This window comes from Mastigoproctus giganteus, chromosome 11, assembly GCF_048544385.1.
Source record: "Mastigoproctus giganteus isolate SK-2022 chromosome 11, ASM4854438v1, whole genome shotgun sequence".
NCBI lineage: Eukaryota > Metazoa > Arthropoda > Arachnida > Uropygi > Thelyphonidae > Mastigoproctus > Mastigoproctus giganteus.
In genome coordinates, this window is record NC_143585.1 from 117758232 (window position 1) to 117783812 (window position 25581).

Consider the following 25581-nt stretch of genomic DNA (forward strand, 5'->3'; position numbering starts at 1 on the left):
TTCACAGAGAAGCACAGAGTATTTAAGAACTGCAATGCACTAAGGTATAAGGAGGTGAATAGACTGATTAAGAACAAAATTAAAATAGCTAAAGAGACCTGGATCTCAGAAAAATGCAGAGAAATAAAGGCTCTGGAAGAAAAACATGATTTCAATCTTCACAAAAAGGTTAGAGATTTCAGGAATTAATAAAAGGAAACAACCAACTTCAATCCGAAATGACAAAGATCAGATTATCATGGAAGAATCATAAAAACTGTACATGTGGACTTAATTCATAAAAGACCTCTTTGCTGACAGTGAACGTGAGTTAGATGACAACAATGTAGTGGTTGGGCCATCCATCCTCAGATCCGAGGTGGAGAGGGTGATTAAATCCATCAACAAGGGAAAAGCCAAAGGACCCGATGAAACCACAGTGGAAATAGTAAAATTGCTTGACTACAAAAACAGACATTCTTTTTGAATTATTTAACAGGATTTACGACACGAGCAACGTCCCTTGGGACTGGCTGACATCAACATTCATCACCCCCCCAAAAACCTAAACCCCAGGACTTGTGGAAACTTCAGACTAATCAGCTTGATAAGCCAAGTTCTCAAAATGTTCTTAAAAATAATTCAAAATTGGATTTTCAGGAAATGTAAGGAGTCAATGAACGATGCACAGTTTGGATTTAGGGAAGGAACTGGGTATAAGAGAAGCACTATTTTGTGCCCAGGTCATGATGCAAAGGTGCAGAAAACAATAGATTGATGCCAATCTTTTTTTTATTGACTTTGAGAAGCCCTTTGATCGAGTCCAACACACCAAGCTCATCAAGATCCTTGAGGAGTTCGGCCTTGATGAAAATAACATCCGAATAATCAAACACCTCTACAGGAACCAAATGGGATCTATTGTAGTTGTTGGCAGAAAGACAGAAAACATCAACATTAAACATGGAGTGAGGCAAGGAGCTATCCCACCTCCTGTTTAACATTTACTCGGATGTCATCTTCAAGAGAGCATTAGATGGAAGAAATGAAGCAATATCTGTCAATGGTAGAATGATTAACAACCTTTGCTATGCAGATGGCACTGTACTTTGTACAACTAATATGCAGGACTTAGATACTCCTCAATCATGTGAGTGAAGAAAGTGAAAGAATGGACCTACCATAGTAGAACCGATCATTCCAATTTCCATGTGGCACTATGATTCTGTTAGCCCCACATCTCAATATTTATCCCTACAGATGCAAAATATGTTTCCTCACCTGGAATTCGAATTCATGCATTTTATTGACAAAATTGACATTTTTGTCTTATTATACCTCAAAGCATTATTGTAGACAGTTAAGACTAAGTATTCTTCTATAGTTTACTACCCTGACACACCCTTTGAAGTTACTTAGGATTGTTTCCCTAACTTTATCTTCCTGCTAATTGAAACACTGCCACCCTCAGAACATCTTGCCAACATCAGCTGTTGCCACAACAAACAAGAATTCTTGAGATTGTGTGCAAGCATTACTTTGACTCATATTATTCGATAAACTTGCATCTACATTAATCTTCTCCCCTCTGACTAGCAGTTTCCCTAAACCCATAAGGTATCCTCAGTGATACTGGCAAAAATCCTAGCACCACCTTTATTCAAATGAATGCTGCCTCTACAAAATAGATTCCTTCTACCTACAAGTGTGGGCCATACTGATAAAAATTTACCTCCCTAGAGCCTTGCAGACTCCCTCAAAACTTGAGTCTTGGCTATAGGCTGAAAGCATTATGGATTATCACAAGGCTTTCAGCCTATAATCTCTCCTAACATGTCTGGACAGAATTGCAGACACATACACATTCTGACTGGAGGAATTTCTAAAATAGACTTCAATCAAGGCTGTAGTTAGCAAATCTCAGGTGGAGGGAAAAGGGTTTTTTCTCCAGGAGCTATTCTGGGTTTTTCAGCCTGCACAACATGTAAATCAGTCTGTGAACACACTTGTAGAAACACAATTACACAGCAGTGCAATATGAGCTAAGTCACTGATCACTTAAACCCTAATTACAAAAACAATGTGATGTAGCATCTCTAATTTCCATTTCTTGTTATTTATTTTATTTTTGATAAAATAATGTTCTTTCATTCATGTTTCAAATCTTCACTCTCTTGACTACCTCTGTTAAAAATAATAATAAATAAATAAAATTATTATTCTTAAATTTACTGGAATTTTTTTCTTTTTATGCAATATAAAGAATTTGTCATAATTCTAGGATGAAGGAAATTTTCACCCACTCAGCTATCATGAGATTTAAAAAAAAAAAAAAAAACTTTTTGATATAAAAAACTTTTGCAGTTAGTAACATCATCATCAATTTGTTCCATTGAAAATAACTAAGAAACTTTCTAAGACCAATTGTATTCACGTTTACAAAAGCAAAATCACTCCCTGTACCCCCTAAGAGTACTTAGCTTAAAATAAATCCTACATTATGATCAGGTAGGTCTATCTTTATATTCACTGCTACATAGGGGTTCCTTTATTTTAAATGCATGAATAATCATTGCTGGTTATCAGATTAAGGGTGATACTGCCTGAGTGTGTAAAATGCTGCATGTAGTACACATGTTTCATTGTGTGAAACTAGTCAGTGTGTCAGAAATTTCATGTGTAACATGATGTAGTAACTGCACAGGCATTTTTTTGTCAGTCTCAAAATGGATTTTCTGTAGATTGGTTGCATTTCGCCACTCTGCATCTATTTAAAAATAAAATTCAAAAAGAGAAATCATCGTAGGTCTATCCAATGCTTAAGTGCATTCTAAGTACAGGGACTCCCCAACTTACGTAATACTCGAATTCAACTTTACGTAAATTTTTGTCGGCTGGTGCAAACTGAAAAAAATATGGAAACGTATTTTGTATCTGTAGGGATAAATGTATTGTGAAATGTGTGATAAATGTAAGGTGTTGTGAAAATATCGTAATGTGAACCCAATAACACTTTTTTTTTTTTTTTTTTTTTTTTTTGGTAATTCGTTCCAAGTCCTTGGAAGTTGAAAATTTTGCTATGTTACTAAGCTATTTATCTCTCTAAAAGGTAATTTTTATAATGGAAATTGCACTATACTTCCATCGTTATCATATCTTCCTGTTATAAGAATTAATTTTAAATGCCTCTGTGATATTTTTCTAAAACACATTTCTTGGAGGTCATGACCGAAAAACAATAAAAACAATCTGCACTTTCCGGTTTATTGGGCTTTTCTGTTAGTGCAATCTATTATAAACGGGTAGTAAACTCAATCTTATTGCATTTGTGATAATTCTGACAACTGGAATTGTATGGGTTTTTACATTACAGCATTATGGTGAAATCATATAAAAAACAAATTTTCAGAAACTTCTCTTCATTCCTATTTACGTATTACAATGATGAAGGGAAAGGGACCAACAGAAAGTGTAAGTGGTGGCAGTGCCTGGAAATGAAACAAAATTGATTTAGAAATGAAGATGATTAATTAAGAAGGACGAAGCAGGACAAAGTTTGTCAAGGAACAGTTCGTGTATAAAATGATATGTTAAAGGATTAATGCATTTAAGATCAACAGTGATCACAAAACAGGATTCAAGTGCTATATCGAAGATGGAAAAGCTATTGATAATATGGATGGAAAATCAGATTCAGAAGCAACTGCCCCTCAGTTCAATGGCCATTCAATGTAGCAAATTGTTAACAAGCAAGAAGTATTTATGAAGATATTAAGGATAAGTACGGCAAACCCCAAGCCAAGTTTGTGGCAAGCAATGGGTGGTTTAATAGGTTCAAGCATCGCACTGGTTGCCACAATGTTAAAGTATGCGGTAAAGTCACCAGTGCTGATTCTGCAGCTGCAGAGAAATTTTGTGATGTGTTGGAAAAAATTATTGATGAAGGTGGCTATTCAACGTAGCAAATTTTTAACGTTGACGAGACTGCTCTGTATGGGAAAAAATGCCGGATCAAACATACATTGCCAGAGAGGAGAAGACAATGTCAGGTTTCAAGGCCACCCTCTTGCTTGGGGCTTGTGCAGCGGGAGATTACAGATTAACACCACTGCTTGTGTAGCATTCTGGAAATCCTCGTGCAGTTAAGGGCATCAATAAAGCCACCCTACCTGTGCATTTCTGATTGAACCAGAGAGCATGGATAACAATATCTCTTTTTGAGGATTGGTTTAAATGCTGCTTCATTCCCAAGGCTGAAAAATATTGTAAAGACAACATTCCTTTCAAGATTTTTCTTCTATTAGATAATGCTCCTGGATATCCTAAGCATTGATATGTTTTCAATTTGAACGTGAGAATAATATGTTTACCACCAAACACTACTTCACTCATCCAACCTATGGATCAGGGTGTTATTTTGAATTTAAAAGCATACTATTTACAAACAACACTTGCTCAGGCATAGTCTGCAGTAGACAATTAGAAAAAGTTTACATTAAGAGACTTTTGGAAATCTTACAATATTTACCATGCCATCTTAAATTGCCTGGGTGGAAATTACTAAAAGATCTTTAAATGGTGCATTGAAGAAAATATGCCCACAGCAAGTAAAAGGCTTTGAAGGGTTTGAAAAAGACAAATCATATGAAGAGGTTACAGATAAGATTGTAAAGGTTGCAGAACTACTTGAGTTGGAGGTTGTTGCCAAAGACGTGGACGAGTTAATAGAGGAAGAAGAGAAGGAGTTATCTAACGAAGAACTTATTGACTTGCTGCCAGTGATAGTAAAAGAAGAAAATGTAGACGAAGCTCAAGATGAACCAAATGAGGAGCCGAGACACTTCATCACGAGAGAGATGGCAATGGCATTTCGTGAAATTGCATCAGCAATTGTGAGGTTTGAGAAGATGGATCCTGACAGCAAACAATTCTTAAAAGTTAACAGAGGGGTGAATGATATGTTTGCTACAAAGAAATCTACAATGAAAAGAAAAAAAGCCACCGTCCAGTCATACATTAATATGTTCTTTCGTAAGGTTGAGCAGCCGACCCCTTCTAAATCTCCACACCCCTCAGTGGCGTACTTATCAGCCGAAAACGTCGATTTTGGCAGTAATGCTCGAGAGGTAAAACTTACCGATGTTATGCCTGTCTCCTCTCTTTTTTTGTAATTTTATAATTGCACGCTTTTGTAATTTTTTCTGTGCACAAGATAAAAAATCCTTATCTTTAGAAAAATATCACAATGGCATTGAAAATTGATTCTTTATAATGAGAAAATAGGGTAACGATGAAAGTGTGTAGTTCAATTTCCATTATAAATATGACCTTTTAGAGAGATAAATAGCTTAGAAATATAACGAAATTTTCAACTTCCAAAGGCCTTGGAACGAATTAAAAAAATAAAATAAAATTTGTTATTGGATTCACATTACAATATTTTCACAATACCTCCATTTATTCCTACAGATGCAAAATATGTTTCCATATTTTTTTCAGTTTGCACTGGCCTGCAAAAACTTCTTATGTAAAGTTGAAATTGCGTAAGTAGAGTATAATGTAATTCGGCGAGTTCCTGTACATTCTCTCCTGTTAACAAGCATTACCCATTCTGAGAAAAATTTCTCAGAATGGGATATGCTTTTGTGCAGTATTGTGCAAGGCTCCCGATGAGCCTTGTCCAATCTCTCCACACTGATTGACAGAGCTCTTATCGTATCGTATTCCCTGTCCTGTCTTGTGGGAAAAATTCTGAACACTCAGATTTAATCCTAACTTGTAGCTTTTTCTCAACATTGCCCTATACCTGTTTAGTAAATTTTCATATTGTTTATTCTTAATATCATTAGTAATGCATATAAGGCTATTACCTTTGGGCCCTTAAATGATAACAGTTCTTCAACGTCATTAACTTTTGCTCCTGGCAGACATACCCTATCCATATTTCACCTATTCTTTTTGCAAACTATATTTCCCTGTTTCCCTGGCAGTAGACTCACTGACTGTGCCTACTTCCTGTTCAGGAATTTGTCGAAGTTGCCCAATACTTGGGTAGATCTTCATCTTGGAGTAATGATGATATGGTGGCAATTAATAATCTGAATGTTTTGGCGCATTATAGCCTTAGTCGCTAATGCGCCAATAAAACCCAAGCAACAACAACAATAATCTGAAATCTGAGAAATTGCTAATGGACTAGAAATTTATTTTGGATCATGCTAGGTGCTTTAGATTGAAAGCTTGACATGCATAGAGCTTCAAAAAAATTTGTTCTAGGATTGTGCAAGGAGCAGAAAAGAACCTAATTTTATAAATTACATGAAATGTGTGTTTGTGTTTTTTCTGAAAGTAACCAGACTAACGTCTTATAAAAAAAAAAGCATGGCAGTTTTGGTCAAATGTGAATATAAAATTGCATTTTATTTTATTTATTTTTATTTATATATATATTTTTTGTGTTTTTACCCTAAAATTCAAAATATCATTCATTCTGAATTTGTTTTGGATGATCAAGTGGAAACCAGGCTTATTATGTATTCATGACAATTCTCCTGCAAATTATTATTATTATTATTAACTACGTGGTGCAAAGAAGCCCGAGGCTTATGCCACCCAAAAAAAAAATCTCCGAGTTACCCTGAGAGAGAGAGAGAGAGAGAGAGAGAGAGAGAGAGAGAGAGAGAGAGAGAGAGAGAGACAAAAGTAGAAGGGAATCACCAAGAAAGAGAAGAATGATGATATCCAGCTCAGGGCCCTGGGTGTGCCAAGCCCATACTCACCAGATGTGAGTCCCTTTGGCACACTATCCATTCATGAATTTTTGTGAAACAAACATTCCTGTGATGTATCCCAGCCTCAGTATTCACCTGACTTTTCACACAGTGTGGTCTCTTCCTCAACTTCAAAATGAAGCTGAAAGGTGCAAAATTTTATACCTTCCAATCATCCAACAGAATGCAGCAGCAGCAGATCTTAACCGGTTCACAGCTAAGCATTTCCAGTGATACTTCCAGAAATTACTGGAATATGAGGACGCTTGCATATCATCAGGAAAAAAAACTACTTATAAAAAGACTTAGAACTTTGATCAGACTAGATTGAATTGTAAAATTTAGGGTGGTAATTTAGTAATGCAGGTTGGAATATAAAGAAATTTATATGTAGATATATATACAGTAGAGCGTTGATAATTCAAACTGATTGGAACCGGGGGTAGTTCGGACTTCCGATTTGTTCGGATTTTCAAACATCAAAAATACTGTTCTGGAGACTAAAAAAAAAAGGTTTGTTAAGTTTAGAAATAAAATCACTAAGTTGACCTTACATATTTTTATTCATAGGTAACAAAACAAATGGAACTTTCAGCCATAATAACACCTGTAGAGACTTTAATGAAAATAATCACTTATTTTTTGCTGCACCATTTTTGAACTTTGTTTCTTTGCCCTCTCTCTTTTCAGCAAGAGTAGTTGATTTGGACAGCATTCGGTTTGTTGTTTATACCAAGCCATCGCGGTTTCTAGCACGGCATAGGCTTGTTTGTTGATACCATTTTCTTCGTCTCTATCATTTTCAGGGGCTCCAGTTTCTTTTTCATTCACAATTTCGTTTTCATTTAAAACAGAATCCCTGCAGCAAAAATATCATTTTCCATTCACGCCCTTGCATCACCTTCATCACAATTTTCAAACCAGGGATTAACTGAAACAAGTTGATCATCTTATTCAGTATTTGTTCCTCATCTCCTTCAGTTTGATTCTGCTCATCTCCTATTCTGCAATAGGCCACAGTTTTTCCCACGTGTCAGCTAACAGGTAACAGCTGTCCACAAGACTGAGCTTTTTCGGAAAAGCTACGATGCTTTCTTCATTGCTTTCTGCTAAAAGTAAACGATGAAGACTTGTTTTTTGTAGATTCGCTTCGACTTTTCAACATCTCCCTGGTCCAACATTTGGAGGAGTGCAGTAAAGTTTGATGGAAGAAACATGACCTTGAATCTGTTATCTGTTTTGCTTAATGTTTCCATTGAAGGATGTGATCACACGTTGTCTAGGATAAGAAAAACTTTGCCCATTGTGCCTTCTCGTTCACAATACTTCTTGAAATTTGAAATAAAATCATTGGTAAATCATATTAAATTACAAAATGTGTGAAATATCAGTTTACAAAGTGTTATGTTTAGTTAGTATATTAATTAAGCTATGTATATTAATTAAGCTATGTAGGTAAACATAAATTTATTTTTATTTTGCTAAACACTGAGCTTTTATTATATATTGACCTGTGGATAATATTCTTCTCATTTTCACATATCATTTAATTTTGTTAGGTTAATAAAATTGTAAGTTTGTGCTTTATATCTTCATTTTTGTAGCCTGTGGATAATATTCCTCCAATTTTCACTTATTAGAATTGCTGTTTAATAGAATCGAAAGTCAATTCACAAACATGATCACAATAACTGGCACTTAGTGTAATTATTTTATGGCACCAGCATAAGAGAAAAAAATAATAATAAATGCTGGCTCGTTCGGATTATTAACGTTTTAAATTGTTGACGTTTGGATTTTCAATGCTCTCCTGTATATAAAACCACAATATAAGCTAACTGGCAAGCAAAATTTAAATTTTTAATGAACACTTACGCAAAAAACCTTCACAGTCTTTACTGTGGAGTCTTTTTACATATGTGATCATTAAAAAATTTAAACAGCCTGCATTATATAATTTAAATAACCAGCATTATAATTATAGTTTGGTGTTATGATCAAAGTTGTAATCCTCATATAACTGAACTGACATATTTACTGGAAAACAACTAAGCAATATCACAGTTAATGTCTATTTACTAGTTCTTATAGTTAAAATCTACTCTCTGCCTCATTAACTTTCAGTCTCTGCTGCTTTTCTATAGCCACTTCCATTGTCACTGTTCTCCTACTCTCATACAATCCAGTCTGCGCCTCCGTAGCCAGGTGGGAAGGAGCAGCAGTGCGTAGCACACGCTTCTTGATTAGACCGGGGTTCGAGCCCGTCACCACCAAATACGGAGGATGCGGAAAGGTCAGGGAATGACCACTGCATATCCCGGAGCAATATGGCCTTAGTTGCTAATGCTCCTAAAAACCAAACAACAAACAACAACAATCCAGTGTGAATATATATGCCGGAAGCAGTCAGGGTCTGAATATATGCCGGAAGCAGTCAGGGTCTGAATATATGCTGGACTGTTATATATATACCCTGACTGCTTCCAGCATATATTCAGACTGCTTCCAGTCTAAATATATGCTGGAAGCAGTCAGGGTCCATTCACTGCCCAGCTTCAAATGTTTATTTGCATCTCTTATCATAGATTATAATCTTCCTCTGAGTTGTGTTGATAATGCAGGTGCATTTTTCAGAAATATATTTCCCAATTTATAGCAAAAAAAAAAAAAAAAAAACCATGAGGAATAACAAAAACCACAATCATTATTAATGAAATTGCACAGATAAGAAAGAGGAAGTGGCAATGGCTCTGTAAAAAGAGCTATTATCAATTGCTACATATGGCAGCAAATTCCAAACTGTATCCCATTGTGGTGACGTTTTGTAATAATAATAAAAAACCCATCAAACTGAAAGCAACCAGTAGAGCCACCTTCCTTCTTGCTAGCAGAAAGGTGGCTCTACAAGGTAAAACCATTGGACATCTTCTGAACAACCTGAAAGCATGTGGGATTCCTTCAAAAAACTGCCTGGCATGTTAGTATTGATAATGTGCCTATTATGGTTGACCTAAAAACTAGTGTAGCAAGAAGGAGGAGGAGATTGATCACGTGGTGTAGTAGGTTGTCCTTGTAATTTTTGTGCTAAAAAGGGAGTTGAATGCTTTCCACTAATGATCCTTTCTAGATAGTAATATATATATACTACCATCTAGAAAGAAGTGCTAAAAGCAAAGATAGATTAAACATATCAACTGATGCATGCCACCGAAATAAAAATGATTTTGAAGTATAATCGCAATAAAAATTGTCATTTAAAATGCGAGAGAATTTGTTTAAACTTCACACAAATATACCATAGTGACATAACACAAAAAAAACTCAGTACATTAGTGTTGTGGTCTTCTGAAATGCACCAGTTCTAGAGTAACAACCATTTACGTTGAATAGTTGAACAAACAAATAGGTTTCTTGGAAATTAACTCCCCCCCCACTTCAATTTACCAAAACTTTACTAAATATAAACAGTGTTCACCGATTTACAAGCACTAAAAATAGTATTAACAGGAACGTACTTAATAAACATTTTCTTGCTTAGACGATAAACATTAAACAGTAATAATCCTTTCTTTTCTGTCTTGCATGATTAACTAATTCACATGTATTAAAGGATTCCTTGAAGACTGTTCTTTGCTCAAACTTCAAATGTATGGTTTATTATTGGCACTTTCATTAATTTCTTCGTAACTGGCTAAACTGTCCAACTTTAAAAGTCTTTCATTATTCCCTGTTCCAACTGTCTTTATCGTTTTCATAATTTTATAAAAAAGCTTTTTGTGCTGTAGGATGTAGATTTGCTTGAGCGTGTACAGAGAAGAGCAACACGATTGGTGAGGGGAATGAAGGGATCCTCTTACCAAGAGAGGCTTAAGTTCTGCAAATTGCAGTGGCTGGAGACTAGGCACCTGCGCGGTGATCTGATTGAGGTCTATAAGGCCTTGAATGGGTTGAGCACGCTGAATTCTGATGGGATCCTCCCACTTTTTCAGAATACGAACCTTCGGGGACATAAGTTCAAATTAAGAAAGGATAGATGTAGAATAGATGTGCGGAAATTTGCCTTTAGCCAGCGGGTGGTTAATTGCTGGAACAAACTTCCATCTGTCGTTGTGGAAGTTGATAGGTTAAATAAATTTAAGGAGGAACTGGACAGGCAATTGGAGGGTATGGTGTGATTTTTTTTTTTTTTTTTGGCTGATGCTGCATAAGCTCCTACACTTGCTTTCTTGCATCAAGTGCCACTACTACTACTATCTCTAATTCTCGCATACTGTAGAAAGAATACTAAACCGTTTTTTTATTCAATCACTTTCAACAGTACTGATACTCTTCAGAAGTTGAATAGTTCATTTAGAAAAACCATTTGTATGTTGATTCAATTTATGCTCAGACAAATCTTTATTAATTAAAACATAATTGGCAGGACCCATAAATTAACACTGCCTGTCAAAGTAAAAAAAAAAAAAAAAAAGTGCTCACTGATGCATGTTTTTTATAATTCTACAATTTTTTAAACTATTGTAATTTTACCAGTCTTTTAATCTGTTACACATCACTTTTATATGTTGCTCTCCATTCGGCACTTTTCTTCCACTGTTGTTATACCAATGCACGGGCTTTACGATGTGCAATACTAACAACGAAAATGGTAAATGTGTTGAATAATAGCTTTCAAACATGAACCAGAAATACATGCATTTTTGCTGTTGAATTCTGGATGAAGTTGAACGTGTGCTTTCCCTTTATTATTTTCTTTTGTTAAAAAAATAATATAAATATCAGTAGATTTTAGACAGGCATATTTATTCTTAAACTCTATATTGAAATTAATAATTACAAACAATATAGTGAGGGAAGGACATTATGTTATTGTTTTCTATGTAGGATTAATAATATAGTTTATTAAGCTTATCATCAGACATTGGCTGTTAGGGGGAGAAAATATAAAGAATTGCAGTTTGATAACATTTGTAATTAATTATTAATTGTGAATTTAAGGGAATCCTAGATAAAGATTTTTATAGTTAAAATTACATTAAGGTTATACAGAGTTGTACTATAGATTAAGGTAAATACCATACACATACATAAAAATTAAATTTTTACCTGCTTCAGACTTGCTGATGCTACCAAAACCTCTTATGCATACTGGCAAGAAGTGCTGCCAACAGTTACATTATAGGATTAAATCTATTGACCAATAGTAGGGTGCCAAGTTTACTATCCTGGATCCAGTGGTTCTTGTTTGAGATGTGCTACCTTCATGTTCAGAACATCTCCCAGCTGGTACTGAGAATCTGGAGGGATGGGCTGCTCTTCAGGATTACTGGAGTATTTTCTTTTTTGTTTTTCTTGTTTTTCCATATGTTCCTTTATTTTCTTGTTGAATATGTGGAAATATAATGGGTTGAATTCGATTCCTTGTTTCCTGTTGAGACTCCAAAACAGTTTTATGAAGGCTTCTTTAAATTTCCTTCTGTTCTACTTGCACATCTTGTAATCTTCCTCTCAGAGATTCTTCCATATTGCGCATCTTTGTGCAATATGGAAGAATCCTAAAATCCAATACAGCCTTCATGCATTCCAATGTGGTGCCACATGGGACTTCAACAATACCAGAATCCTCTCTACAGACAACCAGAAAAACAGAAGGAAATTTAAAGAAGCCTTCATAAACACGTTTGAAGCCTCAACAGGAAAGAAGGAATTGAATTCAACCCTCAACATTTCTGCTTACTCAACAAGAAAAATAGAAGATATGGGAAAAAAAAAAAAAAAAAATACTCCAATGATCCTAAAGAGCAGACCTCCATTAACAGCCAGCAGATGTTCTGAACATGAAGGTGGCATGCCTCAAACAAGAACCACTGAATCCAGGATAGTAAACTTGGCACCCTACTATTGGTCAATAGATTTAATCCTATAATGTAACTGTTGGCAGCGCCTCTTTCCAGTATGCAAAACAGGTTTTGGTAGCATCAGCAAGCTACCAAAACAGCTGTCTGATAACAAGTAAGAATTTTTTATGTATGTTTTTTTCCATATATATTTACCGTAATCTACAGTACAACCCTGTGTAACCCTAATGTAATTTAAACCATAAAAAAATTCCTTACCTTGGGTTTCCAAAAACCCTAAAATTCACAATTAATAATTAATTGCAAATGTTCCCAAATTGTAGCTCTCTATATTTTCTCCCCCTAACAGCCAATGTATGATCTGATGATAGGCAGCGGTAAGTTGCCTGAAACGTTACCTTAAATATATAGTGGTTTGGGCTATGAGCTTAACAAACTATATTATTAGTCCCATGTGGTAGAAGAGTAGTTATTACAACAATTAATTACAAACAACTCAAAATCAAACATTTTGAGTTGTTTGAAAATAAAAATTAGCAGTAATTAACATTCATTTCTCAGTTTGTTTGTTTTTTTTTTTTTTCCTACAATTTGAGTTCTCTCAAATACAGAGAAGCCCACTTAAACCAGGGGCTCCCAGCTGATGAGTATGGGCTTGGCACCCAGAGTCCTGAGCTGGACCCTGGGTGTGCATTTATTCTCAGTGGGCACTAACCACCCAGACGCATTTCGGAGCTAGTTGGCTCACTCATCAGTGGGCGGGCAGGTACCCTGATAATGCAGACATGCCATCACGGTTGCAAAGTTAATTCCACAATATGAGACATGCGAAATGGTGAAGATAATGATAATATTTTGAAGACTAAATGCACAAGGCACAATATGTTATGGGTGAAATTAACTGTATAATATTGGTGTAAATACACCATAGTTTACCCATAAATTTAACTACTGGGTGGTGGTGGTGTCCACTGAGAATAAATAACAGTAGTCTAGAGAAGCGTTATTTATTCGAAGTAATACCTGTTATCTCATTATGAAGGTAGCCACAATATGAGATAAAATCAAATGATATCATTACACTACTTATGTAGTAAAATTTATGGGTAAACTATGGTGTATTTACACTGATATTATATAGTTAATTTCACCCATAACATTATGCTTTGGAAGAGGTTGGTTATGTGTTTGTTCCATATTCCAAACCATTAGAACTGGTGAAATTATTTATTGTAATTACGGTACATAATTTAATTAAATAGTATGTAAATTAATCAATATATGGTTGAGAAAAGAAAGAATTGCTGTTTCTTTCTGTGAAAATTAATTTGGATTCTCCTGAAAAAACACTGTTGCTGTATTAGGTTTAAAATCACCAAAGATGAAAGATTATTGATTATGCATTTAAAGTTTGTGCAAAAAACATAACTTGGAACTCCAATCAGCAAACCACCACTCAAAGAAAACTCCTTATCCCTACATGAAAAGATTGATAGTGCAGAAAGTTTACAGCAAGTTATGGCTTGGATATTAGAAAAAACATAATATCCATATATTGAGTATTAGCAAGGATAATTATCCACTGATCAGTTTGCTGCTCAAAAATTTAAAGGCAGCTTAAGGTCATTTAATGGCAGAGAAAAATTGATTGGAGAATAACTATAATATGGATGAAATGGGTCTAAATATAAGATATTACTTACAAAAATGATGGCAAAAAAATAAGAGCCTGCAGCACCATGAAATAAAAAAATCCAAAAAAGAGAATCACAGTAGCTCCTTTTTCTTGTTGGTAAACCAGTTAATCCCAGAGCTTAAATAAATAGTTCTTCTTTACCATTTTACTGCTGCACAAAAAAATTAGCACAGATAAACTGCATTATTCAAAGAATCTTTTTTTTTTTTCATAAATTTATATCTTCTATAAAGAAAATAAATTTAACCTGAAAAGGCTGTTTTCTTTTTTGGAAAATTCCCCTTCACATCCCAGCTATGAGGATTGTAAAGAAGGGGGACATAAAGGCATTTTACCACTGAATGTAACACATCTATCATCCTGCTTATGAATCGTTGAGTTCTAGATTGTTTTAAAGAGCCAATATAGGCAAAGGTTTTTTCAGTTCAGTTTAGGAAAAATAGAAGACACACATATGGCACTTATAGAATCATTAAAGGTTATCATCATCAAAGAGGTTGTTTACAATATAGCACTGGCATGGAATGAATTTCAAAGTTCACCATTTACTTCATTGCTACCCGAACTAAAAGAAAATAATAAAGATTACAGTTATTAACAGATTGAAAGACAAATTTTATGAAGACTTATAGAAAGAAGTGATTCAAGAAGCAGTGACTCTTCATACATTAGAAATCTCCAGATAAAAGAATCACTGGGTGGCATTGATCACAGTGTATCAATGTGGGATCTACTTAAAGATGTAACTACTATCAAAAGTAAAGGTGTAGGATTGTGCTTTCATAAAGGTGAATACAGTGGTCCACTTTTTAAATTCTGTACAGTGGGACAAATTGATGATGTTACCAAATACAGATTATAATTAGGAAACATTTAGGGAAGTAACTGTAGAAGCTACTAATATGTTTATACCAATTAAGAGATACTGTTCAAGGCTTAGAATTAAATGGATGTCATGCGAACTGATGAGACTAGTGGCAGAGAAGAAGAGAAGAAATATAAATACCAGGGGAAGCAGAAACCTAAAAACCTACTAGTTTAAGTATAAACTAGTCTGTAATCAAGTCAGAAAAGGGCTAAGCAAGCTAAAGCAGATCCCAAGAAGTCTCTGGCAAAGAATGCCAAGAAATTTTAATACTGTGTACTTTTCAGATTTCAAGAAAGCTTTTGATACTGTTGCAAATATAAGACTGCTATACAAATTGGAACAGTGTGGTATTAAGGGTGAGTTACTGCTCTGAATAAAGGGATGGTTGAGTGAGAGAAGACTGGTTATTAATGGACACTGCTCTTCATTAATGAAGTTATTAGTGGAGCTGCCCATAGTTCAGTGGGCTCATTTGTTTTATATATTTATTAATGATATTGATGAGGGGATATTAATATCTAAGTCTGCAAATGAAACAAAGGTTGGCAGGGTGTAAAATGACTATGTTACTGCAACAAACTCAAAAAATTTTAGGCAATGGGCTGAGAAATGGCAGTTGAAGTTTAACATTGACAAATGCAAAGTACTGCATATGTGTAGCAGTAATCTCAGATTAACTTATCAAATGTTGGTGTATTCAGGATATGGAAAATGAAAAATATTTAGGGGTAATTGGTACTGTCAGATGTGAAATTCTCTGAGCAATGCTGACAGGCTTGCCAGGATGGCTCATGGGGTTTTATCAATGATATACAAGAACACCTTGATTGCAGGGATAACATCTAGGCCACATCTTCATTACTGGATACAGGTCTGAAATCCTCATTTTAGGAAGAATATAGATCTGTTGGAATGGGTGCAGAGAAGGGCAATAAGATTGATGAGGGGAACAAGAAAGGCTCCAGTTCTGCAAATTACAGCATCTGGAAACTAGGTGCCTGCAAGATGATGTGATTGAGGTGTTTAAGGCTCTGAATGGATTGAGCTCCCAATGCTGATGACATTATTCCTCTTGCTCAGACCAGACACACACACGAGGGGGGGGGGGCATAAATTAAAATTAAATAGATATACAGAGGTTGCCTTCAGCCAGAGAGTGGTTGATTTTTGTAACAAATTTCCATCTGTCCCTGTAGCTTGAATAAATTCTAGGAAGAACTGAATTGGAGGAGATGGAAAGGTGAAGTGTTTTTTTTTTTTTTTTTTTGCTGATGTTTTATAAGCTTGCTTTCTTGCATCATATGCCACTATTACTAATAATAATGTGCAGATAAAAGAGCCACCGGTAGTGATCACTATATTGATCTCTATTTACTTAAAGATGTAGTTGTAACCACTATGTAGTGTTGGTTACACTGCATAGAATCTAAAAATTCTACTCAGTGAGACCAACTGATGATGTTACCAGCAGCAAATTCTGCAGTCTCATAATAGTTTTTTTAATTTAGTTTAAAGGAAAATGTCTGAAGGTGAGAGGTTTAGAGAATGTGGTGAGTGCTGCAGATTTTCAGAGCCACACCTGAATGCAAAGGCCATTGTGAGAGCAGACTTGTGAGTAGAAGCATTGTTGGCTATGAGGCAAATGCTTTTGAATACCTTCGCATGTATCTTCAACTTGATAGCCTCTTCAAACTTTCCCAGGATGTTTGTATATTATTCCCCAGTGATATTTTGCATTTTTGGAGGTATCCAGTAAGGATAACACAGAGTCCTAGAAAACTTATATGACCTTGTTGTAGACATTTGAACCTTGGGTTTTTTAGTGGTTGGTAAAAATGAATGTTTCCATCATTTTCCCCCACGATGTGGGCACCTGTTTGTGGTGAGGGGACCTCTCAGTGACTCTGCTGGTCCTCTAGATTGAACATAGCCTTGAACCTAGTCCCTAGGTTCAAGGCTATCATCATAGGAATCCAGAGTATGTGTGCGCGTGCCATGTGCTGTGACTCAGGAAACTTGGAAAGGGGATTCCTGGTGGTTGAGGGGTTCAGCTTCAACATGCCATTTTGGCCCCATACTTCAACAAGGTGGGTGGTCCTGGAAGGCTCTGCCAGGAGCATCGGCTAGTGGATTCACCTGCAAGGGTCAACTGAATGAGTATACAGGCATGTCAATGCCATGCCTGTATACTCATGTTCTGACGGACAGGATTCAGGCTGGTGATAGTGCCGGTATAGTGTCTGAATAGCCCTGTCTTTCCAATCCTAAGCACATTTATTGCTTGCCGGGTAGTGGGCATCCCATGAGGAACCCGGGCACTGAACAAAAACAAAAAACATGAATCCTGAAAGTTATTTCTTCTGGATGCCCAATCCGGTCCCAAACCTTAGAATCAGACAATGTCAATGCAGCAAAAAGGCCCCGAAACTGAAATACTCAGGTCCCACTCAAAGATTCCTATTAATACAATCACAGATTGGGAAATGTTGTCCTTTTTTTATACAGAAGGGTTAGCAGGTTCTCCAAAATCAGTTGAGGCTTCATTCTGGAGACCTCTTTGAAACCAAATTGAAACTCAATTGAGACCAAAAACGACAGACACTCGGAGCAGCTACTCCAATCCACATCAATCAGAGAAATACTGTACTGTGACACCTCACAGAACACTAAACTCATAAAGAGATGTCATCTCAGAGTGGAACCTACTTGAGGTTACTGAGTAGGAAATCTGCTCTGAACTAAAGCCACAGAGAGTGGCAGCAGGTAAAAGAATTTCCATACATAAGGATAGGAAGTCAGTACCAACTAGAAATCTCATCTTTTTATTTAACTCTCCATCTAATTCGATGAACGCTGGGTCCATAAACTGCAATGTAAGGCCATACATCCCAAATCGACTGCCATTTTCTAAATGGCAGTCGATTTGAATATTTGCAGATTGCCTGTCGTGGAGTGCCTACCTGTGCACTCTGCAGTGCAAAAGGCCATAAAAGCACTGCACATACAAAACTTCAAAGGTAAGCACCTTGCATACTCAGTGCCAACAGTGGAAAGAGGGAAAAGAGATACAAAGGCTCAAGGCAGAGCTGCACATATCCTCTCAGGAGGCAAGGAAAGTAGTCAAGCCAATAAATAAGAAATGTCTACATATGCAAGAAAGTTGCTGGAGAAACATTCCATTGCATGACTATCCCACCAAAAGTGTTGTACACTATTAATTGAGTTCTCAAAAAATCCATCCAAAAATGCAGTCAGCTGCCACTCCAATAACAGTACCTCCTAACACTCCACCACTATAAAACCCAAGTGGAAAAGAAAAGCCAAAAAAACTGAAAGAGCCACCACCACCACCACCAACCTAGGAAAAAATGGAACAGTGCATGTGTGTGCTGATATTCTTATCATAGATTTAGTAGTTTAAATCTCCTCTTTGCTGCTTAAAATCTCTCTACTCTATTCTGTCAAATTGTGATCTGCTGCTTCTATCGTTCTCCCAACCCAACTCCATTAAACACTTGAAACTCTTTGAAACTTAACTTTCTCCAGTCCAACATTTTCCTTGGTGATTTTAATGCTAACAACTCCAACTGTCTTCTGCCTTCCAGTCATACCGACCCAGCTGATCAAGATGCTGAGGCTTTTGCAATTGCTAATGACCTCTTGCAGGTTAGCAAGAGGTCATTAGCATTTACCTACCAAAATACCAGACAATCCTAACCACACAGCCAACACTCTTGATCTTTTTCTAACCAGCAACCCTTCAAATATCTAGTCAAAGTGAGTGATCCTTAGACACCTTAATTCAAAACTTAGTGATGGTTTCTTCCCCAATGGAGCCTTTCACTTGTGGCCATTCTCAACCTCGTGTTGTTTGGCATTACAAGAATGGAAAATGGGATGAACTGCAAGATCTCTTTTCCTTGGTTAGATTACTGGTTTAAATATTCTGATGTCAGCAATTTACCTAGATCATGTCAGTGAAATTATTCTTGTAGGAATGAAATCCTTTACTCCACACTCCACCTTAAAATTTCATTTTTTTTTTATCAAAACCTTAGTTTAGATAAAGGACATATTACAATTGGCTTACATCCAAATCTCCAGGTTTATTTTCTGCCTACACAAAAGCTTGCAACAATTGTAAAGCAGTTATAAATCAGCCCAGACTAGATTTTGAACAGACTAAGAGTAGAAAATTTGTTTCTTGTCCAAATGGAAGTCAAGCTTTCACCATAACTTTTGCCATCTATACTCTCACTTCTGTTAAAACCTGATGGTTCTGTTGCCACCCCAGCTAAAGATAAAGCCAGCTTACTAGTATCCTACTTTTCTTCTAACAATTGTATTGATGATTTGGTAAGCCACCTCCTACAATTTCCAATAATAATACCTCCACTGCCTCCTGTATCCTTTCATCAAAAGGATGGCAGAAAAATGTTGAACAATCTTGATGTCAAGAAAGCTCAGAGTTCTAATGTGTGGTATCTCTAACTCATGTTTTGTGTTGCCTTTTTACACTACCTTATTCCACTAGTATTTTTCCTTTTTTATGGAAATTTGCTCATATCTGGCTGGTTCCTAAAAAGGGTGACGAGGGAGGCCTCCAATTGCACTTACCTTTTCTCTTTCCAAAGTAATGGAGAAATTTGTTTACCACCAACTCCTATATTATCTTGAAACCTTCCCTTTGATCAGTGATTGTCAATATGGATTCTTCAGGCTTGATCTACTTGTTGTTACCCATCTATGGGCAAGTCCAATGGAAAAGTTTGGTGAAACTCAAGCAGTCCCTCTTGAAATTTCTTATGCGTTTGACTGTGTTTGGCATATAGGTCTTCTTAACGTGCTTGCAGATTTTAGACTATTTTTTTTGCAATTGGGTAACTGGTATTCATTCTAACCACTCTCTGCAAGTGATGGGAGATCTCTATCTTCAGAGTTCTCCACTATTGCTGGTGTTCCATTCTGAACTGCTGATGATTTCACATTGCATTCCAACTTCCAGTTTGAGAAACCTTGTCCTGTGCAAATAGTTGTAACTTTTCAGATATTGGCCACCAATTCCTTAAATGCTGATCTCTGGGTAATTATCCAATGGGTCAAAGATAACTTAGTTCATTTCAATCCTTCTGAAACTGAGTCCTGTCTTATATCTCACAAAAAAAGAGTCTACAGTTCCTGTGGTTATCTTTGATGATACTCAAATTTCTAGACAAGATCACATACCTCTATTAGGGGTTACCCTGATTTCTAATCTCTCTTGGCAGAAGCATGTCATAAATATTGCTTCCTTTGCATCTAAAGAACTGTGTTGTTTTTTCTTTTGCTCTCAATGTTACTTTTCTTCTAAACAACTACTCTATTGCATTGTACAGATCACAATATTACCATGCTAATGTACAAGTCTCAATATACTATGGAATATTATTTTCACGTGTGGGGTGGTGCCTCCAAAACCTCTCTTGGGCTTTTAGATTCCACTCCAAAGAAAGGAAGTCAGGTTAATTAATGACCCATATCTTATAGTCTTTCCACTCTCTGTCTTGTATACATTCCTTTTCTGTTGAATGCCTCTTCTCTAGATACTTCCATGGGCACTGTTCTTCTGAATTGGCTTCTGATTTCCAAAGCAGTCCAAACAGTCAACATCTATTTGCTGTCTCACTTCAGATACACAACCAACTTTTCTTCTTCCTCCTGATTCATTCCTTCAACTTTAGATTTCTAGAAAAAACTCTTCATCACATATGTTTCTTAAAAATATAATCTCCAGAAATTCAAGTCTAACACCAACAAGTATCTTCTGTTTACCGCCTACATTCCTTGCAAAGTACTAAGTACTATAAGTTCTAATATCTTTTGTGTTTGTGGTTTCCGTTAAAAAAAAAAAAAATCCCATGTCATACTTGCCATTCTAATAATTCTCCATAGCAGTGCTAAGTGTGAGATAATATCTAGACATCAGGGCCATTTGTTATGAAGAAAACTTTGACTCAATATTTCTGAAGAAGGAAAAGTCGTCAGTGGCATCTTTTGTGAAGCAAAATCATTTTGTGTCTAATAGCATATCCAAACATTGGATTACCTATTAGAATTCTACGTAAGCCAGTGTTTGAAAGCATCTGCTGCTAATAAACAGTCCTATGTGTGTATTGTCAGTGAAATTCAATATGTAGTGTAGCGTGGAAGTTGCATAATTCTGCTTTTTACTGAAAAATCTCTCCTGTTTATCTCTTAATTACAAATGCCTAATTTCCATCTTTTTTATTCTGCTTTTCTCAGATATATTTGCACTAATAATCATATTTTTAATTTTAATTTATTTTGCACTGTAATGGCCTTCCTTGAATTAAAGTTTCAGTCGATGAAATTTATTAGTATGCATTTCAACCGTGGGAGTTAAATTTAGATATTTGTATATGTATTAGGTGAAACAGTGGTAAATGGAGAAGATAAGCTGCGATCACCAGAGAGTGGGGATGTTTCAGCTGCATCACGTAGCAGTAAGGAAGTAAGTAGTCAATATGTATTATAAGCTAATTTGATAAAAATAAATTTTAAATTATTAAAGCTTACTAAACAAAAATTTTACACAAGAAGTAATAATGATTTTGACTGTTCTTGTTTGTCTGTTTGAATAGGACATTACTCAAATCATTTCAAGCAAATATACATTTTGCCAATAAACAGAAAAGATCAAGGATTCAATTCATAACTATAGACCCACATATATCCTAAACAGCATTGCAAAAATATTTGATACATTGACATCTTGCTACATATCTGAAATATTTACAGCTCAGCAACAGCATGGCTTCCTGTTGAATGTTGATAATCTAGTCCAGTATTGTCATTTGTGCCTGCTTTGGATAGGGTCAACAAGTGGTTGTCATCTAACTGATATCTCAAATGCCTTTGAAAAGGTCTCCAGCGGGGTTCTAATTGACCAACTCAAGGTCTGTTCAATTCAGGATCTTCTGCTTCAGTTACATGTAACCTGTCTCAGTCAGCAGGTACACATCATTATTATCAATCACGTGCATTCATAATCATTCTCCTTCACAAGCAAGGTTCTTCATGAATCTGTCTTCAGACCGCTTCTATTTAACTAATCGGTAATCTCCTAGCCATCAACTGGAGTCACATGGTTTGGCTGCAGAATATGCAGATGAAATCAAACTGTGTTGTACCATCTCTACATCCACTGATCAAAACACTATTAATAAATTGACCTGGTGGGCAGTCTCCAATGGGTTATCCATTAATTTTTAAATATGCCATTTCATTTTTCATTTCCTTCTATTCCACCATGCCATTTACCAAAACATCAGTACTACATAAAGTCATTATCAATTCAGAAGTGTGCCTTCATAAATCACTTTGGAAATTCCTCAGTAATAGGGTGCTTGGATCAACATACCCTCCACATTATATATACAGTGAAACTTCTCCTAACGGACACCTCTCTACAATGGACATTTTCAAATTCCCCAGCTCTCCTCTGTTGGTTTTAACGTGTTTTCAGCTTCTGTCTAGCGGGCATTCTCTGTAACGGACGCGGACAGGCAACCTGCACTGTTTCGTTTAGATTAGCACTTAATTTGATCTCCCCATACGGACAGCGGGCGAGCTCACGGCCCTTTTTCTAGGAACTTTTCTTCCACGTATTGCCTCAATCGTGTGTTTATTTTCTATTTCCGATTCTCTGAATTTTATCAAGGTTTACGTCGAGGTTCTAAACCCTTTTTCAAGAATTTTTTGTCGGCCTTTCGTCTTTTGAGTTTCAGTTTTCAGTTTTGTTCAGTGTCGTGTTAAGTGCACAATGTCTTCTCGTAGACATTTAACTTTAAAAGATAAAGTCGAACTCATTAATGCGTATGATCGGCAAAAAAAGTGTTCACAATCTTGCTGCAAAATAGAAGACGTAGGTAAGCGACATCCTGAAGGGAAAAAAATGAACTGCTCAAACAATTTTGGCAACACGTAAATGATCAGGTTCAAAAATCATTCCCAAAAACTGTTGGACTTCAAATTGACAATGTTACGTATCAGTGGTTTTGTCGCGAATGTTACGTATGAGTGGTTTTGTCACGTGCTAAAAAAATTCCCATTAATGGGCCTATTATTAGGGAAAAGGCTTTGGAGGTTGCGAAATCTATGGGAGTAAATGAGTTCAAAGCTTCTGTGGGATGGCTAGACAAGTTCAAAACTCGGCATAAAATTTCTTGGAAAACCGTAAGTGGTGAAGGTGGATCTGTTGATACTGGGGTTGTAACAGAGTGGACCATCAAATTGGAAGATTTATGTCATGATTTTGAAAGGATATTTACAACTGTGACGAAACAGGGTTGTTTTTTAAAGCTCTTCTTGAAAAAAGAATGAGTCTAAAAAACGAAAAGTGCCAGGGCGGAAAAATTTCTAAGGAACACTTGACTGTACTATTGTGTACAAATATGCTGGGAGACTTTGAACAACCTCTTGTTATAGGAAAACTACAAAATCCTCGTTGTTTCAAGGGCATAGAGTTGAATCTTTTTGAATGTTGACTGGAAGTCTAATAAAAAAGCGTGGATGACACGAGATATCATGAGCGAATGGATAAGTCACTTTAACCAAAACATGATTCGTCAAAACAGAAAAATTATTCTTTTCATGGATAATGCTGCATCTCACCCGCACATTGAATTGTCCAACATTCAAATCCATTTTCTGCCACCAAACACATTTGCAGAGTGTCAGCCCTTGGATCAAGGGATAATAAAAAATTTTAAACTTCACTACAGAAAACGTGTTTTAAGACATCTCATTGCAAACATGAACGATGTAACATGTGCGAGTGACCTTGCAAAGAAAATCAGCATCCTAGATGCAATTCAATGGATTTCCTCTTCAGTAAACGCGATTAGAAAACAAATTGTCGTGAACTGTTTTGTAAAGTCTGGCTTCTCAAACGCAAAAAATTGAAGTTGTGAACAGCAATGTGGAGCACTAAGAAGAACAAGAACTTCAACATCTATTGATAATGTATGATACTTCCGCTACAAGTGATCCTGGCTACAAAGATATAGACTCGAACATCACTACAGAAGATGGTGCTCTAGATATCAACGACATTATCGTCGATATTTTTCAAGAAGTTCCTCATGAGGATGAAGAAATGGAAGGAGGTCATTCTGTCGAAGAACATATTATCGACGAACCACTGATGAAAATATAAAAAGCGCTCATACAAATCAATTGTTTAAAAATGTTTTTCGCCGCTGAAGTATCTTACTGAAGGACTTTCGATGGTTTCTTCACTCCAAACAAATGTTGAAAACAAAATTATCAGCTGGAAGAAGGTGCAGAAGAAAATAAGTGATTACTGTATGTATTTTTCTTAAGATAAAGTCATAATATGCATAGCACAATTGTATGTATATTATTTACAAAAATATTGTGCAAAATCTGTATATAATTTAATTTAATTTTACATTAAACATTTAACGATTTTTCTTTATCTCTTGTGTATGTAATTGTATATTATTTACAAAAATATTGTTCAAAATCTGTATATATTTTAATTTAATTTTACATTAAACGTTTAACGATTTTTCTTTCTTTCTTTTTTTTTTTCTCCCTCAGACTTCTTGTTAGTGGACACTCTCTAACGGACACATTCTCGTTCCCCATGGCTGTCCGTTAAAGGGAAGTTTCACTGTATATATAAATAAAATCTTCTTTTTAATGTCCCAACACGTTATAACATCCTATGTGGTCGGTCCAGGCCAATTTCTCATTAATCTAATGTGTTATTTTGCATTCAGACATTGAAAATAAAAGCATTTCTCTATAACAACCATAAATTTCTACCTCTTAATCTGAATTTTTACTTTTTTATTACAATATTAGTGTTTAAAAATGACAGAATGCTTCAAAAAAAAAATGAATTCATGAGCTTGCAGCCTGACCATGAGAAATCATTTGTTAAAATTTCCCATGCTCTTTTCTTGCAGTGTGGTAATGAGATGAATATTGGCTAGAAATTAATTTCATTAATTTGAGTATTTTTATAGGTATGGCACCAAGAAAGTGGTAAACTTTGCTAATCACAGATAAAATTACAATTTTGCAAGCTGTAGATAACGGTATGCATTCTAAGACTGACATCACCAAACAGTTTGGTGTTCCTAAGATTACTCTGTTCACTTTTCTGAAAAATCAGAAAAAGATTGAAAGTTTAGAGAAATCTGCTGAATTAGGTAGGATTCAAGCATGAAAGGTGACGTATCCGGATCTTGAAAAGGTACCTTTGGAATGGCTAATGATGATGTGTGCAAAAAAATGTACCCGTAGATTAAATTTATTCTTTTAAAAACTAAGGCTGAATCGTTTGCTCACTGAATGGATATAGGAGAATTTAATAGTTCA

At 35.8% G+C, this 25581-nt stretch overlaps 1 protein-coding gene across 7 annotated transcripts in view; it reads left to right on the top strand.

Annotated features, from left to right (window-relative positions):
- Nucleotides 1-25581, top strand: part of LOC150078374 (protein hu-li tai shao-like) — a 459870-nt gene that overhangs the window by 421515 nt on the left and 12774 nt on the right. For all 7 annotated transcript variants that reach the window (XM_090385317.1, XM_090385315.1, XM_090385320.1 and 4 more), the window contains one exon: nucleotides 21600-21682. In XM_090385317.1, the coding sequence (XP_090241443.1) occupies nucleotides 21600-21682 (83 nt within the window). The remainder of the gene's footprint in view (nucleotides 1-21599; nucleotides 21683-25581) is intronic.